Genomic DNA, 15259 nt, shown 5'->3' with positions numbered 1-15259 from the left:
TACAGTAGTTCAGTATCCTTATGTGCACAAGTATCAAGGGACTAGTGACCCTAAAGGAGAATTAGAACTTCTTTCATGGCTAGTTTTTCCGGTGGAATATAAGTGAACCATACTGAAAAAGCAGGTGAGCTAAAGAGCACCTGGGCAGTAGGAACCTTGGGGCTGGGGTAGTCTCGGACAGGATGGGAGCCAACATGCTCAAGTCACCCTCCTGGTGATTGTCGCCGGTGGTGGTGGTGTGTGTGTGTTTGGTGTTTGTTGTTTGTTCGTTTTTGTATTCACATACAAATCAACAAGGAGGGAGCTTTGACCCCACCCTCCCTAAAGGGTGTTGGGAGAGAGCATGAGGCTTGGGACTGGGGCAGTTCTGGATGGGAGATGAGGTGCCCCCAGTCAGTCCCTTTCACCTGTCTGATGATTGTCTCCTTTCTCTATGGTTTTATGAGAAGCAATTCCTCTCTGGGCATATCCCATTTTCCAGGCACAACCAGACCCTTGCCTTGCTTTAAGTTATGATAAGAGGAAGCTGGAATTAGATGTTCCTAGCTCTTGCTGTTTAGGAGGAGTTCTTGAACAAACACAGTCAGACCAAAGACAGGACTATGCAGCACTTTAAAGACTAACAAGATGGTTTATTAGGTGATGAGCTAATTAGATCAGACCAACTCTAATATATAGTGGACAGAGAAATCATGAGAGAAAATATGAAATCTATTGTCTGCTTGAACTTCATCTAATCCAGCATATCAAATGCTAAAATACCCTTTGGATGATTATTTGATGCTGGCACTCACTACAAGTCAGAATTAAGGCATTTAGGGGGCCTTAACTGTGCATTTCCTTGAAGTAACATATTTGCATTTCTTATTTTAATTCCAAATTTCCTCGGTTTATCTTGCTTGCTTGGGGTATAACAATAGCTCTGCATTACTGATATGTATTCCCAGCTTTAACAACGCTTTACATTTATATTATGTTTGAACATTGTATATAACTGGCTAAAACAGGCAACTTTAATGACAGAATTCTGATTGATTCCATAAGCAGCTCATACAAAGTAAAATACTTTCAGTATGCAGTGTGTGTGTTTTTTAATAACGGTATTACTATGGTAGCACTCAAAGGCCTCGTCTTAGTATTTGGTACAGGGGAAATCCAAAGAAAGAAACAGTCCCTGTCCTGGAAAGTTCATAATCTGGCATGTAACTTTATATTTTATTGAAACGTCTTTAATTTTGTAATTTCAGTTTCAAGAATGTGAATTTTTGTTTTTAGATAAAACTATTAAATTATGGAAAATAAGTGAAAGGGATAAAAGAGCTGAAGGGTATAACTTGAAAGATGAAGATGGACGACTTCGGGATCCATTTAGAATCACAGCACTACGAGTACGTTATGTTTTGTTTTTCTTTTCCTGTGACTCTAATCAAATCTAGTTTTTTGAATGTGTAAGTTCACCATTGTACATTTTAAAAAGAAACATTCATGTATAAAGTTGTCTTATGTTGCAGTTTGTACTATGTGGAATCAGAAGTGTACTGGGTATTTCACGATCATACAAAACATGCAGAATTAAATGTGAAGACATTATTGAAGTTTCAGTAATTCATGGTCCCATAAAACACTGCATAGATGCTTTGCAAAGATTAAAGACAAGACTGCTTCAAATATTTTGTGGCTGGCTTCTTACTGACATCTTGGAATATCTTAATGTTGTTGTAAATATAGGGCTTTTAAAGTCTGTTTAAAATTAATACATACAGTTTTTCATTAGGTGCATCTTTTCAGTCATATAAATAATTTATAGAAGACACTGAAATTGAGAGAATATTTTTGAATGATCAGTTTAACATTACAGATTCTTTAAACTATTTTTTAACCTAGACAATGTCTTACATCTCATCTCCCTGAATAACCTGTTCTGTTAGTGAACCATCTTGCAATATTTGTGTGGATTCATAAATGTCACTAGGGCTGTCAATTGACATGTGTTAACGCCTGCAATAACGCAGTCCAGGACTAACGTATTACATTTTTTAATGTATTAATCGTAGGTGTTAATGCTGCACTGCCCCTGTGAAATGCTGCTGCGGCGCTTCAAAGGGGCAGTGCAGTGCAGAGCTCGGGATCAGCTGGGGACTTCCCAGCTGACCCCAGGCTCCACTGCTCCTTTGAAATGCGCAGAGGCGGCGTTTCAAAGGAGCAGCCGCCTCACAGCTGAGCCCGGGACTAGCTGTGTGGCAGCTGCCCCTTAGAAACGACATCTCCACATGTTTCAAAGGGGCAGTGGAGCCTGGGGTCAGCTGGGGAGTCCCCAGCTGATCCCGAGCTCTGCACTGCACTGCCCCTTTGGATTCCCAGCTGACCTCGGGTTCAGGGGAAATGCTGCATGGAGCCCAGGATCAGCTGGGCAGTCCCCAACTAACCGTGGTCTCCATGGCAGCTGCCCCTTTGAAATGCCAGAGGTGGCATTTTGAAGGGGAAGCTGTGGAGCCCAAGGTCATCTGAGGACTCCCAGCTGATCTTGGGCTTCCCATGTAGCTGATCTCAGGGTCAGCTGATGACTCCAGCTTATCCCGGGCTCCTAATGTGCTGCCCCTTTGAGTTGCTGGGGCGGTATTTCCAAGGGGCAGCACAACATTGAGCCCGGGATCAGCTTCGGCACTCCTGCTGATCCTGGGCTCCGTGTTGCCCTGCCCCTTTGATGCGCCACTGCAGTGCTTTAAAGGGGCAGTGCTGCGTGGAGCCCGCGGTCAGCTGGGGACTGTAACTGATCCTGGGCTCCATGCAGTGCTTCCAAGGGGAGGCACATACGATTAATTTGCACTTAAAATAGGGTGGTTATCTTGGACGTTGGTGGAAAAATAATTTGAAATAATTTTAAGTGATAATGGTCAACTCAGTTAGTTAAAAGAAACTTATGTTTGGCCACGTGGATCATCTAGGTCTAAATGTAATTGTTTTAAGGATTCATTGCAGGAGTCTTTGGATGCTGTATTTGAATGAGTGGAGCTTGTTCTGAAATTGGAAACTGTAAAGAAGTGTTTTCCTAATGGTTTTGATTTAGTGCTTGTAAATTTAATGTTTTTAATCGGTAGAGTAATATTATTTATAGCATTTGCTTCTGTTGCATCATAAACTAAGAATTGGATCCATTCCTAGTCCTGATTTGCCCTTTTAAAATATAAAGCTATGGCAGGAAGAATATGATTAAACACGGTGTCAAGACATAATGCAGTAGAACCTCATTTATAAACATCTCTGGAATGGAGATTTTTCATAAGTCTGAGCAAAAGTTTACAAATGAACATTGATTTTGAAATATTACTGCAGCAAAAAATGTTGCTTTTAACCATCTTAATTTAAATGAAACAAGCATAAACACTTTTTTTGTCAATTTTTTAAAAACATTTCCTTTATTTGTAGTGATATACATGTTTAACAGTACTTCACTATATTTGTACTTCTGTTGTTTCTGATGTTGTTTGTGGGAGCATTTGGTCTCTGCTGTAGCATGAATGCATACTTTTGATTACAAATGAGGTGTGTGGTAGACTGATCAGTGTTTGTAATTTTGTATTCTTAATACTGAGGTTCTACTGTACTGTAAAAATTCTTTGAAAGCAGAAACAAGAAGGTTTTATACTTTTGATCATGTGTTTATTGTTACTGAGGCTGTTAAAACCCAGAATTACCAAAACCAGTCACAACCCAATCAAATTGCAATATACATTGGACCTCCCTGGTCTGGCACCCTCAGGACCTTACCAGTCCTAGATGAGGGATTTTGCTGGGCCAAGGGGAGATTGTATCCGGCCCCCTTTCTACTGCGCTCTTCTCTCCCCAACTTGGACAGGCTTTTGGCCGGCTCCCTCTCCATTGCCAGCTCAGTTGCCCTGCCATTTCCTCACCTCCCACCCCTTTCCTTGATAAGTCTGGCAGCCCAGCTCCTTGCATGCTGGGCTCCTGGCCATACCAGGCAGCTCTGCCACAGTGCACTGAGCTTCTGGCTGTGCCAGACAGCCCGGCCGGGTTTTACATAGCAGTCCAGCTGCAAGGAGCCAGGCAGGCCAGCCTCCAGCCTTCCCCTGGGACTCTCTGGTCTTGGAACATTCATGGTCTGGCAGGACCACGGATGCTGCCGGACCAGGGAGTCGCTGTTAAGAGTTTCAACCTGAAATAGCTCGTCATTTTTTTTTGTTTCCAAAGCAAGTAATGTGTAAGTAATATTTTTCTTAGTGTCCTATAACTGGTAAGTAGTAAAAACTACTTGCATATCACACTTACTAGAAATCTTAGTGGTTCAGGGTTTAATTTTACTGGTAATTTATAAAAGGAACATATTAATATCCAATTTGGTGATATTTACACTTGTATGTTTTCATAATCAGTTCCCCAGGAATGATACATGTGATCTCTTAATAGGTTCACCTGACATTTCTTTTTCACATTATAGTCTCAAAAGTTAATTTTAGATTTCAGTAGGTGAATTTTACTTAACTCTTTCTTGTGCATTTTTAGAAGAAATTTGCTTCATTCACATAACTAGATGCTGGGAATGTATGTTTATGGTTTTATCAGTGTGGTATAAGGATGTTAGATATCGGGTAACTGAATAGTCATGTAACCTCATGACACTTTAGCAATTACATGACTATTTGATAGTCCCTGGGGGTGGGGCTGGCAGCCTATGTGCTCCAGCCCTACTCCTGGGGAGCCCCCTGCCACCCTTCGCTGCTGCCTCTGTATTAGAGGCAGCAGCACAGGGTGGCAGGCAGCACTTGGCCCATGAGGGGAGCCAGTTTAAAAAGGAGCTTCCCTCATGGACTGGCTGTCTGCCTACTTGCGCTGCTGCCTTTGATACAGAGGCAGCAGCACAGGGTGGCAGCAGCTACTGTCCTTTCAGGTCCGAGCTCCCCATGGAGAGAGACTGCTTTGAGAGATGAGGAGCAGTCTCTGTCCATGGGGAGCTCTGACCCCCATGGACAGAGACTGCTTCATGGAGGCCTTCCCCTGCCTCCCTCTCCCCCATCTTGCTACATTTGATATATCAGTGTTTCTTAAACTTTTTAAGACCAAGGAACACCAAACAATAAATATTTTTTATGAGGAACACCTAGGATTTTTTGTTGAGCACCACCCATCAAAAAGGGTTGGCAAGGAAGTTATTGAGCAAAAAAAAAAGGTTGCCTGCCCCTTTACGGGCAGATATTTTGAACTCTGTTCTCCCACGGCACACTTCCGACTGCCTTGCAGCACACTGGTGTGCCACAGAACACAGTTTAAAAAACACTGATAGAGGCAGCAGTGGGGGGAGGCGGTGGACAGACGACACCGCGGAGCTGGGGACCGGGGAGGACGACTGGCTTTTAAGCTGGCTATCCCCAGTACTGGTGCCTGCCTGCTCCCCCTTGCTGCCTCTGTAGGAGGCAGCCAATAGGGGGAGCAGGTGGGTCCGTGGGACCCCATATGCATGGGGAGCTAACTTGAAAGTTTGCTCCCTGTGTGTATCTGCTCCAGCTGCCCCCCTTTTTCCCCTCCCCCTCCCCACGCTGCTGCCTCTCGATTATAGGCAGCAGCACGGTGGGGGGTCAGATCTGGTGCTTGTGGGGAGCCTGCTTAAAGCCATCTCCTCATGGGCACCTCATCCCACTTTACCCTACTCCCAGACACAGAGGCAGCAAGAGAGAGGAAGTGCATGTAGTCGATAGGATTAACCAATAAGCCTAGGTGTATCGGTTATTCGTTTACCTAAGTATACGCTAACATCCCTACTGTGGTGCATAGAGCCTTCCCCTTCCAACAGCAGCTACTGCAGAATTGTAGTTGTAGTCACTCCTGTACACTTGGTGTGTTAGGCCTACTGGATTTACATAGCCATCCTCATTCTTTCAACACTGATCTTCCAAACTGACATACAGAGTGTTGAAGCTCTCTGTGTGGCTCATGTGCTCCACTTTTCCTCTGCAGCCTTGGTGCAGAGTTTTACATCAAGGAAAATTTCACACTTAATTGTAATTAATTGTAATTTAGATTTTGTTTAATTTACCTTTAATTACATTAATCCAAGTGTTTCTGAATGTTGATTGTCTTTTATAAGACTTGTATATTAGGGATATAATAGAGTAGTTGATTAACCAATAAGCAAAAGTTTATAGGTTAATGTTATAGACTATATTCATTCTCTCTTCCACCCGCCCCCGCCCACTAATAAATTTTTTAGCAGGCTAACCAGCAGCCCAGCTCAGTCCTGTCTCTCTCTGGGTCCAGGACCTACCCCACTGCAGCTCTCCATTTAAATTGTATTAGGAGCCAGGCGAGCAGGCAGCCCATTTCCGTTCCAGCTTGTGCCGGGTCTTGAAGCTAAACCCCCCTTCCAGTCCCCCGGAAAGGGGCTGCTGCTACCCTGCACAGCTGCCTCTGTGTCTGAGGCAGCAGTGCAGGGCAACAGGCAGATCGGCAAGAGGACCTGGTTTTTTAAACTGGCTGCCCTCTCAGACCATCTCCCGCCTGATACGGAGGCAACAGCTCTGAGTGGCAGGGGGCTCCTCAGAAATGGGGCTGGAGCTCACCGGCTACCGGCCCCACACCTGGGTACTATAGAATAATTGAGTAACTGATAAGAATTTCAAGGTTAATCAACTATTCAATTACCCGATATTTAACATCCCTATCATATACCCTCAAATATTTTTTTTCCATTTCATCTCAGAATGCCACTTTGTCCCTTATATTTTTTGTTTTTACCTTAAATGTTAAAATGTGACACATCATTAGTGGTAAGAAAAAGGATGTTTTTGATAAACAAGATGTGGCAGCTCCAGAAATCTCTCGTCTGTTTTTTTAAAAAACAATGATTCTCTTAGCTTTCCTCTTGGTGTGTTTAAAAATAATTTCTCAACAATTTAGTAAGAAGAGTATCAGATTATGAGTACGTGGTCAAAATGATTTAATTTTTAAATTAACCAACTTTTTTCTAATTCTAAAAGTCCACATTCTGGTGGTTCATCCTTCAAATAGTTTTGTTTTTCATTCCATTTTAAAATGTTTTAAGAGTTTTGAGTCTGCCTGATGGATGTGTGCAAGGAATTAATTGACTTTTAGAGGAAAAATAGCATGAATACCAAGAGCTATCAGATGCTCAAAGTAAACAATCTGAGCTCTTTTTTGGTTAGCTAATTTCTTTCAGTTATAGATTTTAAAAGTAATTACAGAAGATGTATTTTCAGATATGTTAGTTTCAAATTGGAGATAGCCAAATTGTTCAGTATAAACGTGTACTTGTACTTGTCTCTTCATGGTGGAGGTATGGGAGAGCCTTACATGTTTGAAATGCAAAAAGTTAATCCAGGATCTGGTTTGTGTGCTAATATGGAAAGTCAAAGTAGGACGACAACTGTTTTGCTACATATTTTTTTTGCTCAGTGGATTTGAAAGTGCCCCAGAACTAAATGAATGCTCTTCCAGTAAAGAGAGAGAATCTGATTGCTTTGATGGGGTGCAAAGATTTTACTGGTTAAGGTTAACTGGTAGGGACTGGAACAGCTCCTCGCCTACCATGGGCAGGGCGCTGCTTCAGCCCCATGGGGTGGGGGGCAGGCATGCTGTTCCAGCATCCGATCCGGAGCAGCCTTTGTCCTCGGGGGGGCTCCAGCCTAGCGGCAGGTCGGGAGAGATCTCTAGCTGTGCTGGAGCTACCCCCTGCTCCCCTTTTTAATAGATTAAATGGTTAAACAATATGTTTAACGGGATAGCCAATTAAACAGGATTTTACAACCCTATACTGTAATCTAAATTTTTACATAATAAAAAATGACTACATACAGTAGTTGAATATAACTTATCTTTAATGTGAATGTATGAATCACAAATTACTATTTCTTTTGCCTTTATAGTGATGTTTTTCCCTGCAAATGAAAACTGTCTTTTTTTTGTATCTTGCTCTTTGCAGGTACCAATATTGAAACCCATGGACCTAATGGTAGAAGCAAGTCCCCGAAGGATATTTGCAAATGCACACACGTATCACATAAACTCTATTTCAGTAAATAGTGATCATGAAACATACCTTTCTGCAGATGACCTAAGAATTAACCTATGGCATTTAGAAATCACAGATAGAAGTTTTAGTATCCTTTTTCAGTATGAATTCTATGATCGTATATACATTTCTGTGTTTTAACTTTTAATAGAAAAGTGCTTCTCTGCATTTTTACTAAACATAAGCGCCTAAATACTTTCATTTAACTCCAGTCATATAATTAAACACTAGTTCAAATTAGGGATGTAAGCGACTACTTGAGTAGTCAAGTACCTGATAAGCCTAGGCTTATTGGGTAGTTGAAAGACTCTTCACTCCCTCCCCACCCTTGCTACCTCTGTGTCAGAAGCAGCACCATGGAGGGGTGGGGAAGCAGGAGCTGGTACTGGGAGGGAGGGAGGTGAATGACTGCTTGACACACTAGTTGCTCCCCTCCTCCACATTTTCCCCCTCCCCAGCTGCCTCTATCAAAAAGAGGCAGCAAGGGGGTAGGGAGGAGAGAGAAGTGGGTGCTCCAAAGTGGCAGTGCTAGGGATGTTGCTACACTTCAAAGACAGGCGCCATTATTGACTAATCGAATGGTCGGTGCAAATTGCATCAGCTGTTAGATTAGATGATTAATCTAAATTTAATATCCCTACGGGGGGAGGGGGGTGGGGGGACCAACTTAGGTGACGGGAGGCAGAGCCAATGCGAGCTAACCCTGCTGAGGCTCTGCATTTTAAATGTAATAGGAGCCGGGCTCCCTGTTCTCAACAGATTGTATCGATTACACAATTGGTGAATTATCCGCTTAACATCCTTAGTTCAAATGCTGTAATTCACAGTGAAACTTGTTTTTGAAATGGAAAGCGCCAAGCTGGGACATATATTGGGTTGAGGTAGTGTAATTTTGCAAATCAGAATGTGAAAACGAATTGAAATGCTATGTTATATCATATTTCTTAATTGTGAGTATCAGTCTTCTATTAAATGAGATTATTGATGATATATTTAAAAAATAAAGGATTCCATTTTGCTAGAGTGCTACCTCCTGTTGTATTCAGTGTGTCACCTGTGTGTATTCTGTTTATCTTGAAATTAAATAGACACTTTAGAATTTTGCACACCAAGAATGGATATGTCTTGTAGACAATGCTGAAAGTGACCCTTTTGGTATGGCTTAAGGTTTGCCTATTTCAGGCCAAAATGGTCCATGACAATTAAGAGAGATTTTTGGCAAATAACATTAGTGTCTTCAATAAAAGCAAAGATTTGAGAAATATAAAATATCATTTAAGATGTTTTACAGCATAAGGGGAACAAAGGCCATTCAATGTTCAGTGGTAAGATCCTGCAAAAAAATTTCCACTCAGATATTTTTATGCATGATACTGGGTACAGATGCTAGCATCTGCCCAGGATTATTTTTCTTACTCATATCCTTTTACAATGAGTAAATGTCCCCACAGCAGAAGAGATGAACTTTCCTTATGCTTCTAAAATTATACAAGAGCCATAATTAACAATTTTTTTGAAATTATATTTTAAAACAATCGTGATGCTATTTGGCACCTTTACAAACAAATTTTCAGACATTGTAGATATTAAGCCTGCTAATATGGAAGAACTGACAGAAGTGATTACTGCTGCAGAGTTTCACCCACATCATTGTAATGTGTTTGTCTACAGTAGTAGTAAAGGAACTATACGACTCTGTGATATGCGTTCTTCTGCCCTCTGTGATAGGCATTCAAAATGTAAGTAATTTAAAATATCTCTTTGCTTTATAAACTTGTTTGTCTGATACATTTTCCTGGAGACGGTGTTCTACTTATTTAAACATTAAAATGTCAAATTCTGCTAATTGGTAAAGAACTTACAAAGGTAAGGGGTCGTAGTTTTGTAGAATAGAACATTTTAATTGTCTTGTTCTAGGCCATCAACAAGCAGAAGTGTAGCATGAGACAATTGACGATGTGGCTCAAGTGCTTTTGGCACCAGTGAGACCTGTCTTCTGTCCAGACTCAGTCTTGGTGCTTCTCAAAGGTATCTGCTTAACGAGTGCCAGTTCAGGGCAATTTATTGACATCTACCTTTGTGCATTAGGAACTGGGCTGAGGCTGCCAGAACCCATTTCATTTGTGACCATTTACAGCTATCGGAATGAATTTTATTCACAGTGATCTGTGCTGGATTTGAAGCCAGTTCCCAGAGGTAAAAGGCCAGTGTGTGATTTTTTTTGTTTTTTTGTTTTTTTAACCACTGAGCCACACAGCCTCATATAGGTGAGGAAAGCTTTTATATTTCCACCATAAGGAATAGGGCCCATGTTTACACACAGCCTGTTGTTTCTTGGTTGCATAATAGTAATAATTTTATATATCACTCCTTCCTGGGGTTGACGTAAATAGCATTGATATTTCCAGGTAAGCTCATATATTGTAGAAAAGATGAGCAATTTTTTTATTCCAGAAGAGAAATATTTTAAACATCCTTTATAGCCAGCCTAGTTTATATGAAGATGAAGAGTTTATATAACTGGAAATGTCAATAGCCAGTCTAGCTTATCATTTTTGTTTACTTTCTTTACTCTGTAAAATGTACCATAGTCTGTGATGGTTATATACAAGGTTTATAAGAACGAACTTTGGTGGTATTCTCTTGGTATTAAATGGTTTGTATTGTCATTGATTTTAAGGATAAAGAGTACGTGAACTTTCAACATCACCAAGTAGCACGATTCAAAAAAGTAGACCTAGATCCTGATTGCAATTCCAGTGTAAATACAAACGTGCTCTTTCAATATATTTTGTGTGTGATGCAATTTATATTTGCTTTATAAAATGCATATTCTCTAGCACCACTGAGATATGGGATCTAGAAAAGAATGTACACTGGAGATGCATTATTATTGTACATATTTAATATTTTGTAGTTCTGCTTTATCATAATAAGTAGTCCTAGTGGAAAAGCAATTATTTTTTAATTTAGATTCCTATACATTTTTTTTGGTTAATTCCTCTCTAATGTTCATTCCCAAAGTCCAAGAATTGCAGTTTCTTGATAGTCTAGATATACCAGAACTTAGTGCCTTTTTAAACAAAGATCACCTTTTAAAAAAAAAAAAAAATCCCCACAAAACTAAGCCAGGCTATGATCTCTTTTTTTTCTTTTCTTTTTTTAAATGGGGGACTTAGTATTCAGGTCCATGATTTTAAAATATGTAAATACTGAATAGCATTGCCATTTGTAAAATTTGTTGTATTGGATGAAGTTTTACTTTACACCTTAATTTACAGTTTTTGAAGAGCCTGAAGATCCCAGCAGCAGATCATTCTTTTCAGAAATTATTTCTTCAATATCTGATGTAAAATTCAGTCACAGTGGTCGATACATGATGACAAGAGACTACCTTTCAGTTAAAGTGTGGGATCTCAATATGGAAAACAGGCCTGTAGAGACATATCAGGTACAGTTTTCATAATTTTTTATTTAAAAAGCATCATTTTCTTTAAGTCTGTCTAATACTTCATTAAATGTTTTAAGGTTCATGAATATCTTCGAAGCAAGCTTTGTTCTCTGTATGAAAATGACTGCATCTTTGACAAGTTTGAATGCTGCTGGAATGGTTCTGACAGGTAAGATTAATTTGTGAAATAAATTTAGTGCCCAATCCTGAAAACACTTCAGCATAGATTTATATTATGTTATGCATCCTCAAGGCCTGTCTGCTATGCTGCTTCAGTCCCTGCTGGTTAACTGTAACCAGTAAGCATCACCTGGTAAGGGTGATGCTTTCAGGTTAACCATTCACATGGTAGAAATTATTGATAGGAGAACTGTAGCATTGCAAAATTCCACCCTTGGATAGTTAAAGGAATGAGGCCTAACACCTGAAGTGGTACATTCGGGGAGAAAAAAGAAAGGGGAGAGAGGTGCAGCTACATCTGTAACCAAAACAAAAAGCTTATTAGGATCATAGCAAAAATCTCACTTATAATAATAGCAATCCTACCCTTGTATCATGTCCCAAACAGGAGCGGTGTCAATCTGTTTTTCTGTTAATACAAGAATTAAATATCTTTAACAAAGTTGGTCATTTTCTGTTAACTCTTTTGACTGAACTTAAAAAGGTATCTCATTCTTTTTGCATAACCTATGGCACTGTTTCCACCCCAGAGAAGTTCTTTATACCTCTAGTATATCCAATCAGTATAGAATTTTGATATTAGAAGTTAGTTTATTTTATACTGTTCTCTTAAATTTTCACAATATCGATATTTGCATTAGTCTTCATAATTTTCTCTCATTGGGGAGGTAGAGATAATAGGTATCTGGGAAGTAGCAATGGGCTTCAAGACACATTTTTTAAATAAATAGATGAGTCTTCAGTACAGGAGAAATGTCTTGCCTTTCTGGTACTGCTAGCTGGATTTGGGTGGTTGCTTAAGGACTTTTTCCCCTGACTGCTGTAGTATAAGGAGGATATAGAGATAGTGCTATATTAGGAAAAGGAGCAGCTCTGCTATGAACTGTGAGGGAGAGGGTCCTGCTGCTTCACCAGCCACTTCCTTTTGTGCTGATCCAGAGAGCTAATGAAGGGAAAAGTCACAAGTGATTTGCCTGTGTGAAAGTGGATGGCGAGAGGGGAAAGGGAAGAGAGCTGGAGAAGAGGCAAGTGGTGAATGTGGTATATGAAATAAATGATGTGGGAAGACAGATCAAAGGAGAAGTAATGAGGGGGAGGACATGAAGTAAGAGGGAAAGGAACGTAATGCTAGTCTTAAAATGGAGCTCTGGAAGTCATTCATTCTGTGCGCAGAAGTAGTAAATTAGAGGAATGCTGGAGTGGACTAATGTGTTATGGTCACTAGTAAATCCAGTAAAATGCTTTCCTTTCTGGTTTTGAACAGTGCTATCATGACTGGCTCCTACAACAATTTCTTTAGGATGTTTGATCGTAACACACGACGGGATATTACATTAGAAGCATCAAGAGAAAGTAGCAAACCTCGTGCCATCTTAAAGCCACGCAAAGTGTGTACAGGTGGTAAGAGAAAGAAAGATGAGATAAGTGTTGACAGTCTGGACTTCAACAAGAAGATCCTTCATACAGCATGGCACCCCACAGAGAACATCATTGCTGTAGCTGCCACCAATAACTTGTATATATTCCAGGACAAAATTAACTAAAGGTGGCTTATTTGAGGACAGTCATCTTCTTGCATAGTTAAGCTCAGTTGTTTCTGTAAAAGAGAAGGCCTTGTTGTCCTACCAGTAAAGAACATTGATGCACTTACTTCCTTTTATAGATAAAGGAGAGAAGCTTGCCTGATTTTGAGTTCATGGTGTAGTTCTGCCTTCAATGAGGGGGGGATGTGAGTTGCAATTTTCAACAAGAAAAAGCCCACTAGAAGCAGAATTGATGGACAGTACTCAATAAAGGCCAATATTCAAATGTATTTATTTAAGTCTGAGCCTTCCTTTCCAGTTTATAGACCAAAAATTTAACACCCAAGAAGAAAATTTGTCAAAAAAATGTAATTTCTGTCTCTCGCGCTCTTTCTCTGCTGTAATATTTGGGCCTTTCAAAACATATATTGTGCTTTATGCCTGTAAACATTCCTCCTCTGGCCTTTCATCTAGGCTTAGGTGTTTTTATCTCTGAGCACTAAGGTAGGTCTTGAGTTGGATTTGTAGGCAAGTTTCCATGTATATTTACTCACCAACTGTATCTATAACCACACCTTCGGGTGTAAACCACTTAATAAAAATAACAAACTATAAAAAAGTGTTTTTAAATCTGAAAGTATGTATTCAGTCTTTTTTATTTTTTTATCGCATGTATTGAAATTGTGAAAAAAAAATTCTGATGGGAAGATTTGACAAGTTTGTTCCAGAACATTGATTTTTGACAGGCAGATCTGAAGTTTCGTATAACATGAAATATTTCAAACTCTGAAATTAGTTTCCACGGAATTGTCATTAGGTTGTTTTTCTGTAAAATTATATACTGTATGCAAAAAAAGTTAGAGATTGAAAAGTTTGGTATAAAGTCATCTAGAGCCATAATAGTAAGAGACCATCTTGCACAGAAGGAAAAATAACTGAAAATATTCAATAAAATTGCTGCTTTGAAAACTAAAAATCCAGTTTAACAGAGTCCTCTCAAATGTTTGAGACAGACACATACTTTATGCACATTACTTTTTTTTCACCTGTTCAGTACTTTTGGTTTGGAAAAAAATATACTTTATTTTAAATTAAAATTTTGGCATATATATTGAATTTCACATTGGAGTTAAAATAATTAATTTATGCTAAGCAGCATCACAACAAAATAAATTATAACATAGTCTAACAAAGACACCAAGAGATCAGGCTCTGTGGAGGCTACATACTGATGTGAAATGCATTTGTGGTAATGTCTGTTCCCATTGACAGCAGGAGGTTAAAGAATAGTTCTTGGTACTATTTTTAAAAAGGGTCCAGAACTCATCCATCAGTTTTTCACCCAGAACAGGTGAGGGTGTAGGCACATTTTAATAGCATTACGTTACCTAGATATATAAGGGCTATGAAATGTGCCTACAAAATCAAAGGTCTCTTTCAGAAATTAGCCCCTTGAGCTTCCCTGATGAAATACAGAAGTGTGGTTTACACTCCATTTTTAATAAAATGAAGGTGTATTATGATTACTCAATCAGATAAGATATGCAAGAGAAAAATGTCTGTTCCTACCCTCTCAATTAATGTCCATAGTGCCACTCTTGTTCACAATAAGCTAGTAAATACAGCTAACTTTTGGGGGTTCTACAAATAAAGTTTAAATAAAAATCTTATACTGTATATTGGTTGTGACACTATTTGCAAATCTTGAATTGTAGAACTAGGTCATTTAAGCATTAGATTTGACCTTGTTCTTAAAATACATAATAGAGCTAATACAATGGGATTGTATATACTTGTTCAATTATTTTGACCAAAAAGTTTAATAAATTTTAAATGTTTACCTGAACTTGTTCTGTGTATCTTGACAATTTTTTCTTATTTTTGCTCTTAAATTTAAATTCTAGCTGAGTTTTCCCCCAGCATAATTCAGTGTAGACTTACATATCAAATTAGCATACTACTTAGGAAAGGGAAATGACCAAATGTAGCTGGATTAGTCCCATTAATATTCCAATGAGCAAAGTAAGGCTGTGTCTACACTTAAATTGTTACAGTGGAATAGTT

General features: G+C 39.4%; 1 protein-coding gene across 2 annotated transcripts in view; it reads left to right on the top strand.

Annotated features, from left to right (window-relative positions):
- PPP2R2D (protein phosphatase 2 regulatory subunit Bdelta) overlaps positions 1 to 15041 on the top strand; it is a 54238-nt gene extending 39197 nt beyond the window's left edge. For both annotated transcript variants that reach the window (XM_075935240.2, XM_025178191.3), the window contains 6 exons: positions 1276 to 1388; positions 7952 to 8129; positions 9616 to 9780; positions 11323 to 11492; positions 11570 to 11661; positions 12937 to 15041. In XM_075935240.2, the coding sequence (XP_075791355.1) occupies positions 1276 to 1388; positions 7952 to 8129; positions 9616 to 9780; positions 11323 to 11492; positions 11570 to 11661; positions 12937 to 13216 (998 nt within the window). In that variant the 3' untranslated portion in view covers positions 13217 to 15041. The remainder of the gene's footprint in view (positions 1 to 1275; positions 1389 to 7951; positions 8130 to 9615; positions 9781 to 11322; positions 11493 to 11569; positions 11662 to 12936) is intronic.
- The last annotated feature ends 218 nt before the right edge of the window (positions 15042 to 15259 follow it).

The sequence above is a fragment of the Pelodiscus sinensis genome, chromosome 8, assembly GCF_052426305.1.
Source record: "Pelodiscus sinensis isolate ZL-2025 chromosome 8, ASM5242630v1, whole genome shotgun sequence".
Lineage (NCBI taxonomy): Eukaryota > Metazoa > Chordata > Testudines > Trionychidae > Pelodiscus > Pelodiscus sinensis.
This window is presented reverse-complemented; position numbering and strand designations above follow the sequence as displayed.